Here is a 17,326-nt window from a genome sequence, read left to right on the forward strand (position 1 = left end):
CAGCGTATGCGTTATATTGCAGGGTATACAGCAAAGGTAAAGTAATGAGTTTCTTGTAACTCTCCTAGCCCATCGTCTAAAGAGCAAAGGTATGTTGGCTTACTGAATCCAGCATGGTTAGGGACGACAGTGTTCCAGTACAGCCTGCAACCTCAAGAAATCTAGATCTCAAAGCATTTTTCAAACAAGGTAAAAAGACAAACTGGTCAGTTTAATTCTTGTCCCTCTGAAACAAAAAAAACTTCTGGCTCTTGAAATCGTAGAGCAGTTTCCATTGTCACTGCTGCCTTCTTTGCCCCGTCTGCTTGTGGTGGGGATCCCCTGAAGGATGGACCAATAGCTAGGTGGGTGCACCTGCAAGCTTCATGTATTGCACTTGTGTTTAAGCTTGGGGTGTTTAGAGGTTTATAGTGAACCTCGTATCCAGAGTAAAGACCTCTTGGTTTGAATTGGCCCTCGACGACCAGAGCTGCCTGTCCTTGTATAGAGTGTTAGCGTTTTGTTTTAATGCACCATGTGGTTACAATGGTAGTTTAGCTACTAAAGGTTTCTGTGATCAGCCTGTCTTGTTGTATGCACTTCCTTGACCATTCACCCCACAGCTACGAGGAGTGGAAGAAGAAATACAAGGTGGAGGACGGAGTGTCTGACAACGAATCAGGAGGAGAGGGAGGTGGCAGCCGGGCCAGGACAGCGGGAGGAGGAAGAGGAGGTAGAGGAGGTACAGTAAATGCATCTGCTGCTGCTATAGAAAATACAATTTATAGACTGCATCTTTTATAAAAGAAGGTGGTGGATGCTTATTACCTGTGGGATTGATTACATATTAATCTTTAAAATAATCTTTAGTCTGCATTTATTTAAAGAGCATGTACCTTCTAATTATTATTACTGATATTTTTTACAGTTTCCATTACCTTTTAATGTTTGCAATCATTCGACAATGCTGAACGTTCATGTTTGAGGCAGACAGTTTTATAATGCAAAAAATAAAGACTAAATGCAGTACAGACCATGCTTTTTAGACCCAGAGTGGTGAGGTAGCCTAAGTGGAGATCTGTGAAACCAGCCACAGGAATGTTCAGTGGATCGCACAGCAGCGTATCTAAATACAGCCACTGTTTAGATCATTAAAACGGGGGCTGTCGTGTACACAGGTTATGCAAAGTAAACATGTAACCTTGCATGGGAGTCTCTGTGATGTATTTCTTTCAGTGAATTCTGCTACACTACAAGGACATATCTCCAGTCTGCTGTGGCACATTGCTGTATTGTTTCTCTCTGTTCGGCAGGGAGGAGAGGCGGCAGAGGAGCCCCCACCCCTCCGAGACGGGCCCCGGTGCAGAAGTCCCGTCCAGAGCTGAAGAGCCACGATCAGATTCTGAAGCAGCGCAAGAAGAAGCAGAAGCAGCAGTTCCTGCAGAGCGGGGGCCTCCAGAAGCTCCGGGGCAAGAACCAGTCGCGCCTGCACGAGATGAAGAGGTCCGGCTTCGGGAGGGGTGCCGTCAAGAAGGGCAAGCTGCGCAAGAGGCTGTGAGGGGAAGGGGAGCTGCTCACTGATGCGCCATTGCAAAGGAGAGGGGTCGGGACCTGTCTGGACTCAATGGGGGGGTGGAAAGGCACCTTTTGTAGATTTAATAACTGACCCTCCACTCAGCCTTAACCTTGGTGGTGCACGGACACGCCTCTAAACACAGTCTGCTCTTAGCTTGAATTCATCCCTTTTAACCCTTTGATTCCCAATGTTATTCCTGAAAGCCACCAGGATTCTAAAAACAAACTGCATTTTTGTTCATATAGCAACCAATGGGATCATGGTTTTATATCCTAGTTTGGAATTCTAAACATAACAGTTTTTGGACAAACACTTGTAAAAATAACCTGTTCAAACCGTTTAATTTAATTAGAACACAAATGTATTGCATAGGCATTTAATTAGGGAATTCAAGGGTTAAAGTTTTTGAGGATTTAAATTCTTTACAAACTCAGAACAGTATTTGGTATTTATGTTTATAAAACCTGTGCTTCATTGACATTAAATTGCAGCCAGACTGTGGTCAGTCTCCCTAAACTGGCAAAAACATATGACAATAACAAGACTAGTATCATCTTTGTTAATGATAGATTTGCGTTAACATTATAGAACAATGGTGCTCTTTGCTTTCACGCTGTATTTGTGTTGCCCCAATGGGGTAGAAACGCCCAGAAACAATGTGCTCTACTTCAATGAATAAATAAAGATCCTTTACAACAGCTTTGTTTTCTTTTACAAATAAATCCACATTTTAGTGCAAAGATGATTTGTAACAAGGGTGCCACTTTGGAGAGTGCTGTGGGCAGCTTTCTGTTACCAGCAAATGGAGTCTGCCACCCTTCATCTTTTAAGACTAGCAGTTTATACCTGTTGAGATCATAGCTACACACAGCAAAAATGTGTCTGGAATGTCATGATTTACAGGACCGAAGTGTTGACCATATACTTTATGGTAAAGCCAGGCACACACTACTGGACCACAAGACTGGCTGCAGTTGCTCCCCAGAACACAAAGCAGCTGTAAGTGTAGCCAAATAGAACGCAAGTGGATAAATAGAAAGATCCTTCCCCCAAGTACTTGATAAGCTGTGAATTGGAACATGATGGCATTGGCACAGTAATTAAACCCCCTCTGTTGCAAGAATCCTGCTGAGGTTCTTGGAAGACATTCTGACACTGATTGCTCTATTTAAAACTGCAAACAATTTATTTCCGCCTAGTTTCGCTGACCCCAATTATCACTACTCTTGCACTACCGAGTTCTAGCTTAGAAAAAGTAGTACAAGACTTGTGCAAATCGGGGTCTGTGAAACCAGTCTTTCACAATTAAATGCCGTGATCTAGTGGGCGCCAAGGTCAGCGACAATGAAGTCATGTAGTCACCCTTCGCTGACATTTTCATAGGGCTGCAGTGCTCCAGCAGAGCTAAAAAAAATATTGACAACTGCTGCACTGGTTTTAATTGCTCTATGCTGTGAAATACTGTCCTTTTTTTTCTTTAACCATCGTTACTTGTTTATACCTTGCCCTCCGGTTCATTAGTGGCTTAAACATGTTTCCCAATGTTTCTTTTTTTATAGGAAAATGCAGCCTATGAAATGGTAGTGCAGATGTGCAGTGCTTTCATTTTTCTATTTGAAAACTATCCATATCTAGTAGAGTGGTAGCAGTGTGTCTGTCTAATTGTCTGGTTTCTCTCCAGGGTGAAGCTGATACGGGGATCGCATTCTCTTGTGTGTTCTTAAATTGTTATCTGGAACAAAGAAAAACTCCTTTTAAATAGATATCAGTGTTGTAATTTTAATGAACGTTTTGAAATATGATAAGAGTTCAAACTAACGTAGTCTGAAAAAGACTTAGTGCCACAAGAGGCCAATAGAGAAATAAAAAAAATATCTAAATTAAAGTCACCAAAGGGACTGAATGTGCGTGGCTGCATATTCTAGGCAGTTAAAATAGTGTAGAAAGAACACAATCCAATCTGGGGTCCAGTACTTTAAGAGCAGGAAAATACTTCTGCGTTTGGAAATTCCAATGTGTCCAGTTCCTACCTTCTACTGGTTGTTTGACTGTGTGTTTGAGGTGGGATTGGCGTCCATCCTCTTCAGATCACGGAGGATATCTGTCTGGTCCAAGATGAACATCTGAATCTACCAATAAAACCAGGTAAGATAATATAAGTGTTCCATTTATAATGGAAGAGTGTAGAACTTCCATTTGTTAAACCACTGGACCACACTGCCTCCCTCCCTGTCCCTCAGCTCTGCACTGAATCCTGAGAGTGTCGGAGGAAGGAGGAAGCTAGCTCTGCACTGAATCCTGAGTGTGTCTGAGGAAGGAGGAAGCTAGCTCTGCACTGAATCCTGAGTGTCTGAGGAATTTAGCTCTGCACTGAATCCTGAGTGTCTGAGGAATTTAGCTCTGCACTGAATCCTGAGTGTCTGAGGAATTTAGCTCTGCACTGAATCCTGAGTGTCTGAGGAATTTAGCTCTGCACTGAATCCTGAGTGTCTGAGGAATTTAGCTCTGCACTGAATCCTGAGTGTGTCTGAGGAAGGAGGAAGCTAGCTCGGCACTGAATCCTGAGTGTCTGAGGAAGCTAGCTCTGCACTGAATCCTGAGTGTGTCTGAGGAAGGAGGAAGCTAGCTCGGCACTGAATCCTGAGTGTCTGAGGAAGCTAGCTCTGCACTGAATCCTGAGTGTGTCTGAGGAAGGAGGAAGCTAGCTCTGCACTGAATCCTGAGTGTCTGAGGAAGGAGGAAGCTAGCTCTGCACTGAATCCTGAATGTGTCTGAGGAAGGAGGAAGCTAGCTCTGCACTGAATCCTGAGTGAGGAAGCTAGCTCTGCACTGTAACCTGAGTGTCTGAGGAAGCTAGCTCTGCACTGAATCATGTGTGATTCTGAGGAAGGAGGAAGCAAGCTCTGCACTGAATCCTGAGTGTCTGAGGAAGCTAGCTCGACACTGAATCCTGAGTGTGTCTGAGGAAGCTAGCTCTGCACTGAATCCTGAGTGTGTCTGAGGAAGGAGGAAGCTAGCTCTGCACTGAATCCTGTGTGTCTGAGGAAGGAGGAAGCAAGCTCTGCACTGAATCCTGAGTGTCTGAAGAAGCTAGCTCTGCACTGAATCCTGAGTGTCTGAGGAAGCTAGCTCTGCACTGAATCCTGAGTGTCTGAGGAAGCTAGCTGCACTGAATCCTGAGTGTCTGAGGAAGCTAGCTCTGCACTGAATCCTGAGTGTGTCTGAGGAAGCTAGCTCGGCACTGAATCCTGAGTGTGTCTGAGGAAGGAGGAAGCTAGCTCTGCACTGAATCCTGAGTGTGTCAGGAAAGAGGAAGCTAGCTCTGCACTGAATCCTGAGTGTGTCTGAGGAAGGAGGAAGCTAGCTCGGCACTGAATCCTGAGTGTCTGAGGAAGCTAGCTCTGCACTGAATCCTGAGTGTGTTTGAGGAAGGAGGAAGCTAGCTCTGCACTGAATCCTGAGTGTTTTAGGAAGGAGGAAGGACGACGCTATCTCTGCCCTGACCCTGTCGAGCTGTCCATCGGTGTCCTCGATGGGGATCTCGGCCTCCTGCTCTCCTGCCTGCTTGTTCACCAGCTGCAATAGGTTCAGAGAGGCCATCTTTATCTGCCCCAGAAGGAGAGTCTTCTTGGCTGCTGTGTTCTGGATGTGGTTCCACTTTGATTCCTGAGAGAGAAAAAGGAATCTTCAATTGCAAACTCTTCAGGGTATAAGATTATTCCTTCACAGTATTTTCAAGGCACCAGATTCTACTGCTACTCTATGGGTTGTGGTTTTCTGTTTTCTCAGCTACTCCTGGGTTTTGTTTACACATTACATTATCAAACTTGCACCATTGGTTTTCATTTTAAAAATCACCCATCAAAAACTGACTGACTTGTAAGTTAAGCGATGGAGGATCATCCTGGTTACTTGGTGGAGAGTTCCTTCACAGTGGACAGTGAGCCTGGATAATGTTTTTTTTCCTCAAGTTGATAATGCCATGGAAAAAAAGCTAAGTAGGTTTAATAATGGGTTAACCACGTTAAAAACTAATTTTCATGGGCTGAAAAAAGAAGTGATGCCAAACCATTTTGGGAGAGTCAGTAATCTTTTATTCCAATAGGCTAACATTATTGCTAAATGTTGAACTGGAGGAATACCATTCCATTTCTCTATCAGTGCTTAGGATGTTAACAGTTCTCAAAGTTGAACCATTGACCATGTCAGAGATTTGCCTGTTAAAGTGGTCGGCTGTAGTGTTTAAGCAGCAGGATATGTGAAGTGTAAGATTATTTAGTCTTTTCCATATACTTGTAAATAATGTAAACATCCAGATGAGTGTTGTAGTGCATTGTGAAAAAGTAACAGCACTCATGGTGGCTTTTTATACTGGTTACAAAGATTCCCAATATGTTAAAGTATGACGGTTTAGGAATCTAACATTCCTAACCAGTGCAATGTGAAACTGTGACAGGAATGCTGGTGCCAACTACTTGCTTGAATTACAGCTCTACACTCTCCATGGTGACAGCATTGCTCAGTGTGTCTGAGGCTCACCTGTTACAGCTCTATACTCTCCATGGTGACAGCGTTGCTCAGTGTGTCTGAGGCTCACCCATTGCAGCTCTCCACTCTCCACGGTGACAGCATTGCTCAGTATGTCTGAGGCTCACCCATTACAGCTCTACACTCTCCATGGTGACAGCATTGCTCAGTGTGCCTGAGGCTCACCCATTTGACAGCTTTGGAGCAGGCCTGGTCCAGACACCCCTGCAGGACGGCCAGCTCGTTGTTGTAATACAGGACCTGGGTGCTCTTGTCCTCGGTGAAGTGATGCAGTTCCAGCCGCTGGCTCTCCAGCTTCTCCTGGTTGTCACTGGCTTTGCGCAGCAGCTGCTCCCGAGTGGAGATCAGCGTGTCAAAGCGGCCAATCATCTCACGGATCTCCTGGAGCTGCAGGAAAGTGTGTGTACGCATTACTGGAGTGTAATTAATAATTACAATGCAACCTGCTCAATCTCACACCTGTTATGAAGTAGATTCAAATCATCATTTCAATGTGTTTTACATCTTCCTGCCTATTGGCTGGTGTTTGCTTCAGTCATTCTGAGTGCTTCTGGGTTCTGTTGCTCCTACACTGAATTGTTCTATTGCTTCTCTACATCTCCCTTCACCTGGCTACAAAATGTACATACTGGCCTTGGGAAATATTTCACAACCTGCAGCACACCCGCCCATCGATGCGCAAAGCCATGATAAAGTATGGCTAACTCCAGGTATTTACAAACTAAATAAAAAAGAAAAAAATATGCAATTATACTGTTTATTTTACATTTTAATTGGGGTAATCATTCATCCGATTTAGACTCGGAAGCTGCTCTACTATTAGAAAAGGGCCTTTCCTGTCCTAAGCTTTTTTTTTGGGGGGGGGGGGCACTAATATCATCATGATATTTTATTATTTAACTTTATCAATTGACTTTTTATCTATATATAAAGTATACAAAGTGTTATTGTGAAAAGCTTTTAGATTATGCGTCATAAAAAGGTCCATAGAAATTAAATATTAAATTACATTACAATCAAACATTTCATGTAAAAGATCAATGTAAAATGCATTTTAAAAAGGTAAGCATACTCGCGCAGAAACACAAAGGCTTTTTTGTGGAAAAAGAGGTGCGAGTAGGAAGTCTTGCCGCAGTAGTATAATTTTCAATTATTATTATCTCCCCCCCGACATACCATCTTTTTTCTTTTTTTACCAGTATGCATACCAGCTCATACCACACCACTTTAATCACTGTTTATTATGTATTGGTAATACATACCGTGACCACTAACACAGCATATAGACCATGTTTGGCACACAGAATATAGACCATGTTTGGCACACAGAAAAGAGTGTTTCTACATGGAGGTCATACAGCTTACACAACGCTTCATTGGGCATGCGCTGGTACATCTCAGAGTACAGGCGGAGGTCAACTTTTCTGGCTCAGAAGAGGTGCTCGGGAAGAGTGATTTTGGAGATTGTTCTGTGTATTGCTTTGTAAATTAGCTATTTATATCACTTGTGTTATATTGTTATTATGTTTTCAAATCAAGTTAAGTGAAACTCCCAAAACTTAATTAAAAAAAAAAAAGGAAACATCAATCTCTCTTTCCTACTTTCACCTGAAGAAGAGACCTTTGAGGTCTGGAAAGCTTGTGATTAATTTTTGTTTAGTTAGTCCAATAAAAGGGATCACATCTCCTTCTCTTTGTCTATAAAAAAAAGTAAATGAGAGAAACAGAGAAGCCTTATTTTGTGCATATGGTATTGTGGTCATTGTTGCTGTGGCCGAATATATATAAAAAAATCGAGTATGGGCCCTTTTAGTAAATAGCTTAGCATAGAGATATCCACTGCTAAGTGGAGAAAAGGATCAAGGTGTGTGGCCTTTTCCTAATTCATGGTGAAACGCAAGCTGCTATGGTTTTGAATGCCCCTAGAAAGTTTTCGTTGCAATTTTAGTAAGTCCAGGGCATGCAACAGGCCGGGTTCGTCGGCATTCATGGTTTTAAAGTTTTTAACCTCCTCTGAGCTCACTGACGGGATGACAATCTGTAACAGCAGTGCATCACACAACACTCCCTGTTACACCCACAGTGGTTCCATTCTTTTTTTTAAACTCCTGCTGAAGTGCTATTCTATAAGTAATATTAAAATGTTTTGACTGCACAAATGTAGGTCCCAACTCCGAGCACTATGATTAGAAAACTAAATGAGAGTGTGTGTATTTAAAAATGGATGAAAATAAAGCAGTTACGTTGAAAGGGAACCTTGTCTAGCTCTAGCTACCGTCCTTACCTTTCAGCACTGAATTTCCACAGGAAACAGGAATTGTCCTGGACAGTGTTTTACCTTTTCTGATTTTTTGGACACTTTCTCCAGGTACTTCCAGAAGATGGCGTTCTTCTCCACTTTCCTCTGCAGGCGCTCCTTTTTAGCCTCCAGGACAGCTATCTCCTCTCCCAGCCTCTCCATATCCCTGTCCTTCTGCCGCGCCATCTCCCTCGCATCACACGCCTTCTTCACAGCGCGGCTGCGCTTCAAGTCATTCTCCTAGACAACCATTCAAGAGCGCCAGCTTAATAATAAATACCCCTCCCATTCATTGTGCATGGACAGGTAATGGATTTGAGGTATGAAAGCAATTCTTATTAAACTGCAAATACTTGACTATATTTTCAGGAACACAAACGTATTTAGTACAGACCGGTCTGACTAGTAAAACTGACCACAAACTCTGCCCACCCTTGTGTTATTGCTGTGTCCTTACTTTGAGGAACTTGTTGAATTTCAGCAGGGACTCCTTGAGCTGCTCCTCCTTCCTCTCCAGCTCCTCTCTGCGCTGCTGCAGGCTCTCCATCTTCATCTGGAACTCCTGCAACAAGAGCGACACACTCACTCACACAGCTCACTCACTCACACAGCTCACACACACAGCATAGCTCACTCACTCACACAGCACAGCTTACTCACTCACACAGCACAGCTCACACACTAACACAGCACAGCTCACTCACTCACACAGCATACACAGCACAGCTCACTCACTCACACAGCACAGCTCACTCACTCACACAGCACACACACACAGCACAGCTCACTCACTCACACAGCACAGCTCACTCACAGCTCACTCAGCACAGCTCACTCACACAGCACAGCACAGCTCACTCACACAGCACAGCTTACTCACACAGCACAGCTCACTCACTCAGCACAGCTTAGGCTACTCACTCACACAGCACAGCTCACACACTCACACAGCACAGCTCACTCACTCACACAGCACAGCTCACTCACTCACACACACACACAGCACAGCTCACTCACACAGCACAGTTCACTCACACAGCACAGCTCACTCACACACACAGCTCACTCACTCACACAGCACAGCTCACTCACTCACACAGCACAGCACACTCACACACACACAGCACAGCTCACTCACACACACACACACACACACAGCACAGCTCACTCACACACACACACAGCACAGCCCCCTCACTCACTCACACACACAGCACAGCTCACTCACTCACACACAACTCACTTAGCACAGCTAACTCACACAGTACAGCTCACCCCAGAGAGCTTCACATTTCAGCTCATCATCACTCACACACCCATGTACCCACGACTATTAACACTGTGGTTTCAGATACTCGTCATTAAGCTACCTCTACTGCTGCTAGTTCATTAAATGCTTAATGACAATAAATGGTCTGCTCCCCTCTCTATCTACCTCTCTTCCAAGCCCAGTGCTGCCTCACTTTCCTGCACTCCTCCCTATCTCTTTCTGGCTCCCAGGGTCTGCTCTCCCTCTCACCCCCTCTCTCTCTCCTCCCTACCTCTCTCCTCTGCTGCCAGTGCCTGCTGCTTCTATCTCTCCCTGAGTTTCTCTCTCTTTCTCCCTCGCTGTACCTCTTTCTGTGCTGCCAGTGCCTGCTCAACCTCGCTCATCTCCCTCCTCTTCTCCAGGAGTTGTGTTGCTGGCGTCAGATACTCGTCCTCCCTCTCCGGCATCTTACTGGACAGGACAGAAACAAAAAATAATTATTGTTGGCATTTTTACCAAAAAATCCAACATATAAAAAAATGTAAACATGAACTATACTTGTATTTAAATAGCAGACTACTGGTACGTCGATATAAAGTGGTAAATGAACAGAATATTAATACACGCACAATACCGGCAAAACAAACTAAACTTACACAAGCAACTTGTCTTCATAGACAGTTCGGAAATAATCTTCGAGGTTCAACGCCATTTTGTGAGATGTATCGTCCCGTCCTGGCAGTTCCTCAGTGTTGTGTTTGCAGCTGCCTAGCTTGTAGATTAAACACGGCACCCACACTTCACGTCGCTGTCCTAGAACGTTGCACGAGTATTCACGACACTCTAATAAAAGTTATTTTTCAGTCAGGAACGAGTTAGCAACTACGTTGGTTGCACAATGTTTAGTCCAAACAAACACAGGAGAAGAAATTCTCTTCTCTCACATACTTTGAACGCTGTCCCGTCACTATAGCAACAAGTATCTGGATTTCCGGTGCCTCTGAAACAAATAAACCTATTGTCACTGTGAAAACTGCTAGCCGAGAAAACAGCGCGCCAGTACTGGTACGCTCCGACACTTCTTTATGACGATTTGATTCCTCAACCACAAAAATAAATTATGGATACTTATACTTACTCATACTTATATATTCTCTTTTTTTTTACTATCATTATAATTATTAAATTTACGTCACCACTTCATTCATATAGCCTTGTTTTAGTTTTATAAAAAAACAAACATGTTTTTCCGCTGTGTTTTTCTGCATGTAATTATTTGTATTGTGTGTGTGTGTGTGTGTGTCAAATGCAATCCGAACTCACAGTATTTGTTGTCGACAGTAGATGTATATGGGCCACACAAATAATCCATGTAAATCATATACAATCGCAGGAAAAAAGTATTAGACCGTGCACTTAATATAACATAATTCAAGAAACCACGTTGAATACAAGTATTTAGGGAACATTAACAACGAATTAATATGATAAAGACCAGAATACACCATTTCTAGAAGTTTAACAGTGTATAAAAAATAACAAAAACACTTAAACAGCTTAACATGTGGCAATACTGCCCTCTTGTGGATTATTATTATAGCAGCATGATTATGCCATTACATTTGAGTAGAAAATAGTTCCACTACAAACAGATATAAATGAAAACGCAGTTCTCGCCACACAGCGCCTTGTGTTAAGAGCCACCACACTCACATTGTGTTAATTGCATTGTTTACAGTTTTGTATAAAGCTCATCGTTGATAGATGAAATGGTAGCCGTATCAGTCTAGAGATGATTGACAAAGAGAAGGAGATGTGATACCTTTTATTGGACTAACTAAACAATAATTAATCACAAGCTTTCAAGACCTCAAAGGTCTCTTCTTCAGGTGAGAGTAGAAAAGAGATGTTGATGTTTATATTCAAATGTGGCATCAGAATTTTAACAAAAATAACCCATTTTGAATCACTACAATTCTAATGAAAGGAAAAAAGCTGTGTTGAAAAAAATGTATTATTATTTATTTTTTATTGTATTTCTATATCTTTTATCTATTATTTATTTCCCTATATTAGTATTTACTGTTACAATTTTAACATTTGATTCTTTATATATTTTCAGTACTTATCACGTTTCCAGTAAGTGCACACATTGCCATCTACTGGATTATTTAACAAAAAAGACAACGTGTTCTTTTTTATTAACTTGAACTAAAACTGACTGCAGTCTCCATTTTCACTCATATTATTTATGATTTCTACTGAAAAAAATATTCAGACCATCATGAACTGTATTGATTCGAGATATGTTGTTGCTTAAGTACACAATGTAAACATTGAAGGGGATGAAATCAAAGTGTTTAGCATGTTTTAAGGTTCCATCATTTAAAAAAAATAAAATAAAAAACACAGTTATAATTATTATAGTGTGACTATATATAGAGACCAGTAGAAAAACTATAATAGGTACAGCTATAGACGCTGAGGTAGCGGTCTCTCATACTCATACTCACACTTTATTTTCAATTAATCAGTACAGCAAAAACAAAGACATGTCTATGTTCTTGGCACCCCAAAATCCCATTCCCATTTTAACACAGTTTTTTTTCATAAAGTCTCGTCCCGCATGGTCCTCCACAATAACTGGTGCTCAACCCTGTCAAAAGCCTTTTCCTGGTCTAGTGAAATCAGCCCAGTGTCTATGCCAAATATCCTGGAGCCTGCCAAAATATCCCAAATTAAAAAGACATTGACGAAGAGTGCCCTGTTGGGCAAGCAGTACATCTGGTCAGAGTGTACTACACGCCCCATGTCTTCCCTCAGTGTGTTGGCCAGAGCGTTAGACAGCAGTCTGTAATCAGCACACAGCAGGGGGACAGGTCTTAATTTCCAGTTTTAATTTCACACCTTTTGAAACTGAGCGGCAGCTCTCACTGCATCAGACTCTCCTTAAATATGGACCGCAGGTCCTCCCCCAGCAGAGCCCAGAAGGTCTTACAGAACTTCACTGGGAGGCCGACAATGCCGTAGGACTTGCCGTTATTCAGTCCTTGTAGGGCTGTGGAGAGCTCCTCCAGGTCACCCCTCTCCTCTTCAGGGACCTGTGGCAGACCTTGAAGGAGCCTCTGCATGTCGGCTGTCTTGCCCCCCCGTTTCTGTGGAGAAGAGCTGTGTGTGAAACTCCACAGCCCTCCTGTGGATCTCCCCCGGCTCTCGCAGATCACGCCCCGTCGCCATGTGCAGACAGTTTGCTCTGGCCCTGTTTTTTCTCCAGACTGAAGAAGTAGTGTGTGGGGGCGTTCACCTGCGATACACTCTGGAACCTCAATCTCGTTAGCGCCCCCTGTACCTTTGTGTCCAACAGGTCAACAGTGACACTTTTACTCTTGAGGTCCTCAACCAGCCTGCGATTTGGATTGGACTCCAGATCTCGTTGGAGCTCCAGGATGTCCGTCTCTAGCACTCTCATTGACTCGTTGATGCTCTTAATGACACTCACAGTGTACTGCAGACAGGACTGGCAGATCTGCAGCTTCCCAACATCCCACCACTGCCTCAGGGAACTAAAAGAGCTCTTCTGTGCCCTCCAGCTCTGCCAGAAGAAACTAAAACATGTCTTAAAATGAGCTTCACCAGTTAAAATGAGTGTCACTGGTTAAAAGTGTGTTATTATTATTATTATTATTAATTTCTTAGCAGACGCCCTTATCCAGGACGACTTACAATTGTTACAACATATCACATTATACATTATTTCACATTTTACAGATAACACATTATTTTTACATACAATTACCCATTTATACAGTTGGGTTATTATTGGAGCAATCTAGCTCAAGGGTACAACAGCAGTGTCCCCCACTGGGGATTGAACCCACAACCCTCCGGTCAAGAGTCCAGAGCCCTAACCACTACTCCACACTGCGGCCCCATTGTTAAAATGCCAATAGGCACTACAGGTCTTTAAAGAGGGGATTAAAACCCCGGAGACTACCAGGCAGTGGTCAGATGTAGGTGTGATAAAAACAGGATTTAAAAATGCTAAAAGGCCAAGGAGAAGGCATTACCGGTGACCTTTTACTGCCTTTTAGTCGTGTTGTTATTTTTCCAAACATTGTCTAGTTCCCACTTTTCTAAAATCTTATGCAGCTCTCTGGCAAACTGCACTTGGGGCTAAGTGTGATTCCTATCTATCTTGTCCCTTTCAGTGCAGTTAAAATCTTCACCTAGGAAAATATATTCGTCTGGCTGCTAGTCTGCCAGGGCATTGTCTAATATATCTGTAAAAACGCTGCTCTTTCCCTACCGTCGGCGTAAATATTTATAAAAAAGTGTCTTCTGCTCAACTATTGCCCGTATTATGAGCAGGCGTCCTTTAACTGCCTCATCGACGGTAAGGGAAAGAGGTTTAAAATCCTCAGAGAATCAAACTGCTACTCCTGCACTCAGAGGACCTGTGACTTAAAACAACATTGCCATTCTTTAAGCCAAACAGTTTGATTTTCATTGCCACTATGAGTTTCTTGTAAAAATGTAACGTTTATGGTTTTTTTGTTCAATAAAATCAAATACTCCAGCTCTTTTTACATGACTTTATGGGGACCATGCCTGTGTTTACTTAATATGTTCTTCATTTTAATACTTTCTTCAATCTCCATCTCTGCTGATCACTGAAGCTCTCAGTGCTTGAGCCTTTCTTCATTAGATATTTCACAGAGCTGACAACTCAGTATCAGGGAAATAATCCTCCACTACAGCCTCTCTCTTGTCCTTTGTTTTCTCTAAATACTGTCTGATACTCTGCAGACTTCATCCCCCCTTTGATTGCTGGCTTGCCGATGACCCCGAGGTGAGAGAGGAGTCAGTGAATCCTCCCTCTCCATCGCTCTTAGATCCGGAGGAGCCCTCATTAACTGTGATGGCAGTAACCACACTCCAGTGCTTAGTGACCCGTCTCCCAGTAGAGCTGCTCTGCTCTCCGGACTCATTGTCCCCTCAGCCAGCGCTCTCTCTGCCTTCTACTGACCTCAGAGTCCCTTCAGCTGCCTTTCTACCTCTTTTCTTCCCTGCTAGTCTACTAGTGCTAGGGATCTGGGAGTCATTAAGCCCACTGTCTCCCTCTGTCTGTGAGCTGGGCTGGTCAGCCCTGCTGCTTCTGTCCCGCGGCCGCTGTCCCAGAGCCCTGCTCCCCCTGCTCCTCCCCGGGGTGCCGGGACCAGATTCCCCTCCTGCTCCTGCTCCGGACAGTTTCTGACAACATGCCCCTCGCTTCCACAGCTGAAACACTTCATTTACTCCAAGGTAGCAAAAATGACATCATCGTGATTATCTATTCTAAACTTTAGAGCGATATTAAGATCTTCATTTATAGGAATAACTCTTCTTTCATTCATTCAGGAGCTCTTCCACTGGGGGCAGACCTGCTCTGGGGCTATAAATAAACCTCTAAATAACAGATGAGTTTAAAACAATGAATCAGGAAAGATAAAGTAGAGTATAGACCTGTCAGCAGCTCTCACACCTAGTCCAGGACTCCACCCACACACTCCCAACATGCACCATGAGAGAGAGAGAGAGAGAGAGAGAGAGAGAGAGAGAGAGAGAGAGAGAGAGAGAGAGAGAGAGAGAGAGAGAGAGAGAGAGAGAGAGAGAGAGAGAGAGAGAGAGAGAGAGAGAGAGAGATGCCAAGATTTAAACGGAGAGAATTGTTTCAGTAATTACCTGTAAAATGAACACTGTAGTTTTTATCATTTTTCTCAATGCTATTTTGATACCAGGTAAGGGGATATGCTTTATGAATTATGTTATAAAGGACACTATAAACAATATGAGAACAATAACAAGAACATGCTATAGCAAAGCACAGATTAAATTGTGACTTATACTTTTTTAAGCATTGCACAAGTAATGTGCCATTAAAATGTTATTGTAATAACTGGTTATGCCTTATTATTAATCATCCAAACCTTTTCTGACACATTTCTAGATGTTTAAGGGATGGATGCTAAAGCGCTCAGTATATTTTTGCACTCCAGGTTCTGTAACCCAGTCTGAAGTTCAGCAATCAGAAATGCTCATCACTACCTCAGAGGGCCGAGGGGTCCAGATGAACTGCTCCTACACCTTCCCATCCATAGGGAGCCTGCAGTGGTATCGGCAGCATGGATCCAGGGCTCCACAGCTCATTGTTTTAAGAGCAGTTTCTGGACAGGAGCGATCTGGAAATTCAGCTATGATATTAAATGAGAAAGACAAGTGGAGCAGGCTGGATATCAATGAAACACAAAACCCAGATTCAGCTGTCTACTACTGTGCTGTGAGGCACAGCAAGGCAGAGACTGCTCCACCCTTAACAACATCTGCTATGTGCTGGCTGGAGGGTACACTGCACACTCTTAAAAACAGGAGACACACTTTAAAGAGGAACTTGGTTCAGTTCAGAAATCCACTACAATGTGCTTTGAGGGCAATAATCTTGTTAAGTTTAGTAGTTACAGGGAATAAACAGGAAAATGCAATGTCGAGATCACAAGATAAATGATCTTTCAAACCGCTCTGTCGAGATCAAGTTATCTTGTGATCTTGACATGACGCATTTCCCTTTGAATGTATTAATCAGTAACAAGTGAATTGTAATGCTCTTTGTTTCCTTTTCTTTACCTGCAAGCCTCCCTGCCTCATTGTAAATACACAACCTTAAAGATACGCACTCTGAAGCATTTTCTCATTTACAGATACCAGAGACTTCGTTGTTTTCAACCAGGAACAATTACCATACCAATGTTATTTTATAGGCCTTTGTGTCTTCGTTCTGGTCAATTTGATTGTTTTGTGTGACTTGCAGGAACAATGTAAAGTACCGTCTCTAAAACAGGTTTTCTTAATGGGCCGTCCAAAGTATCAACATTTTCAGAAAGCATACAAACCATGCGCAGGGCTGTCCGTGCACTGTGGTGCTGTCCAGTAACAGAACAGTTCAGGAGATGAGATAGACAGTTATGTCTGTGCACTGTGGTGCTGTCCAGTAACAGAACAGTTCAGGAGATGAGATGGACAGTTATGTCCATGCACTGTGGTGCTGTCCAGTTTTGGAGGACGGCACTGAGCACTCTGTCTTGTATCCTGGACTGTGACACTCCTGCCTCACCTGCACTATGTTTACGAGGTGACTTTTCAAGCTTTGACCTTTTTGTATTACTATCCCTTACAATTGCTAAAAAAAAGTAATTGTCCTAAACTGGAAAACCAGAACTAACACATCAGTTCCCAGTGGTTAAATATAATGTTTAATCATTAATCTATGGAGAGAATTAAAGCAAGGTTACAGGATAAATACAATTCAGTTAATGTAATATGACACCCCATTTTTTTCTTACATGACTCAGGAATTATAATGCTATTTTCTTATTTTAAAATCTTTTCTTCCATTCTACAGTTTGGGGCATTATAGCTCCCTGTCGGTAACAATAGTCTTCCCTTGGGTCAATAATTTTCCACTATAGCCCCCCTCTCCAGTCCAAATTTATGGTGTGTGTGCGTGCATGTGTGTGTGTGCATGTGTCCACGCGTGAGTGTGTGTGTGTGTGTATGTGTATGAATAGATATGTGTAATTACGTGTACATGAGTATACACATATGTTCATGCATTTCTGTGTGTATACGTAGACCCATGTGG

General features: G+C 42.9%; 2 protein-coding genes across 2 annotated transcripts in view; one reads left to right on the forward strand and one right to left on the reverse strand.

Moving 5' to 3' along the window:
- LOC117428334 (ATP-dependent RNA helicase DDX54) overlaps window positions 1-2,253 on the forward strand; it is a 21,516-nt gene extending 19,263 nt beyond the window's left edge. Inside the window, exons 19-20 of the mRNA XM_058994836.1 lie at window positions 603-721; window positions 1,293-2,253. Of these exons, the coding sequence (XP_058850819.1) occupies window positions 603-721; window positions 1,293-1,537 (364 nt within the window). The 3' untranslated portion in view covers window positions 1,538-2,253. The remainder of the gene's footprint in view (window positions 1-602; window positions 722-1,292) is intronic.
- LOC117428335 (coiled-coil domain-containing protein 42 homolog) lies at window positions 1,545-10,741 on the reverse strand. The gene is made up of 8 exons (XM_058994837.1): window positions 10,308-10,741; window positions 10,017-10,122; window positions 8,860-8,964; window positions 8,442-8,642; window positions 6,269-6,490; window positions 5,060-5,221; window positions 3,586-3,684; window positions 1,545-3,287 (listed from the first exon to the last, which is right to left on the reverse strand). The coding sequence occupies exons 1-7, from the start codon at window positions 10,361-10,363 to the stop codon at window positions 3,589-3,591; spliced, it is 948 nt and encodes a 315-aa protein (XP_058850820.1). The 5' UTR covers window positions 10,364-10,741; the 3' UTR covers window positions 1,545-3,287; window positions 3,586-3,588.
- Window positions 10,742-17,326: the final 6,585 nt, after the last annotated feature.

The sequence above is a fragment of the Acipenser ruthenus genome, chromosome 21 (assembly GCF_902713425.1).
Source record: "Acipenser ruthenus chromosome 21, fAciRut3.2 maternal haplotype, whole genome shotgun sequence".
Taxonomy (NCBI): domain Eukaryota; kingdom Metazoa; phylum Chordata; class Actinopteri; order Acipenseriformes; family Acipenseridae; genus Acipenser; species Acipenser ruthenus.

Excerpts from the sequence above, each read along its gene's own strand:
- LOC117428335 (XM_058994837.1), bottom strand. The coding sequence starts at position 10,363 with ATGGCGTTGAACCTCGAAGATTATTTCCGAACTGTCTATGAAGACAAG. Across the intron at positions 10,123-10,307 it reads TATGAAGACAAGTTGCTTGT|TAAGATGCCGGAGAGGGAGG; the intron begins GTAAGTTTAGTT and ends TGTCCTGTCCAG. Across the intron at positions 8,643-8,859 it reads AATTCAACAAGTTCCTCAAA|GAGAATGACTTGAAGCGCAG; the intron begins GTAAGGACACAG and ends ATGGTTGTCTAG.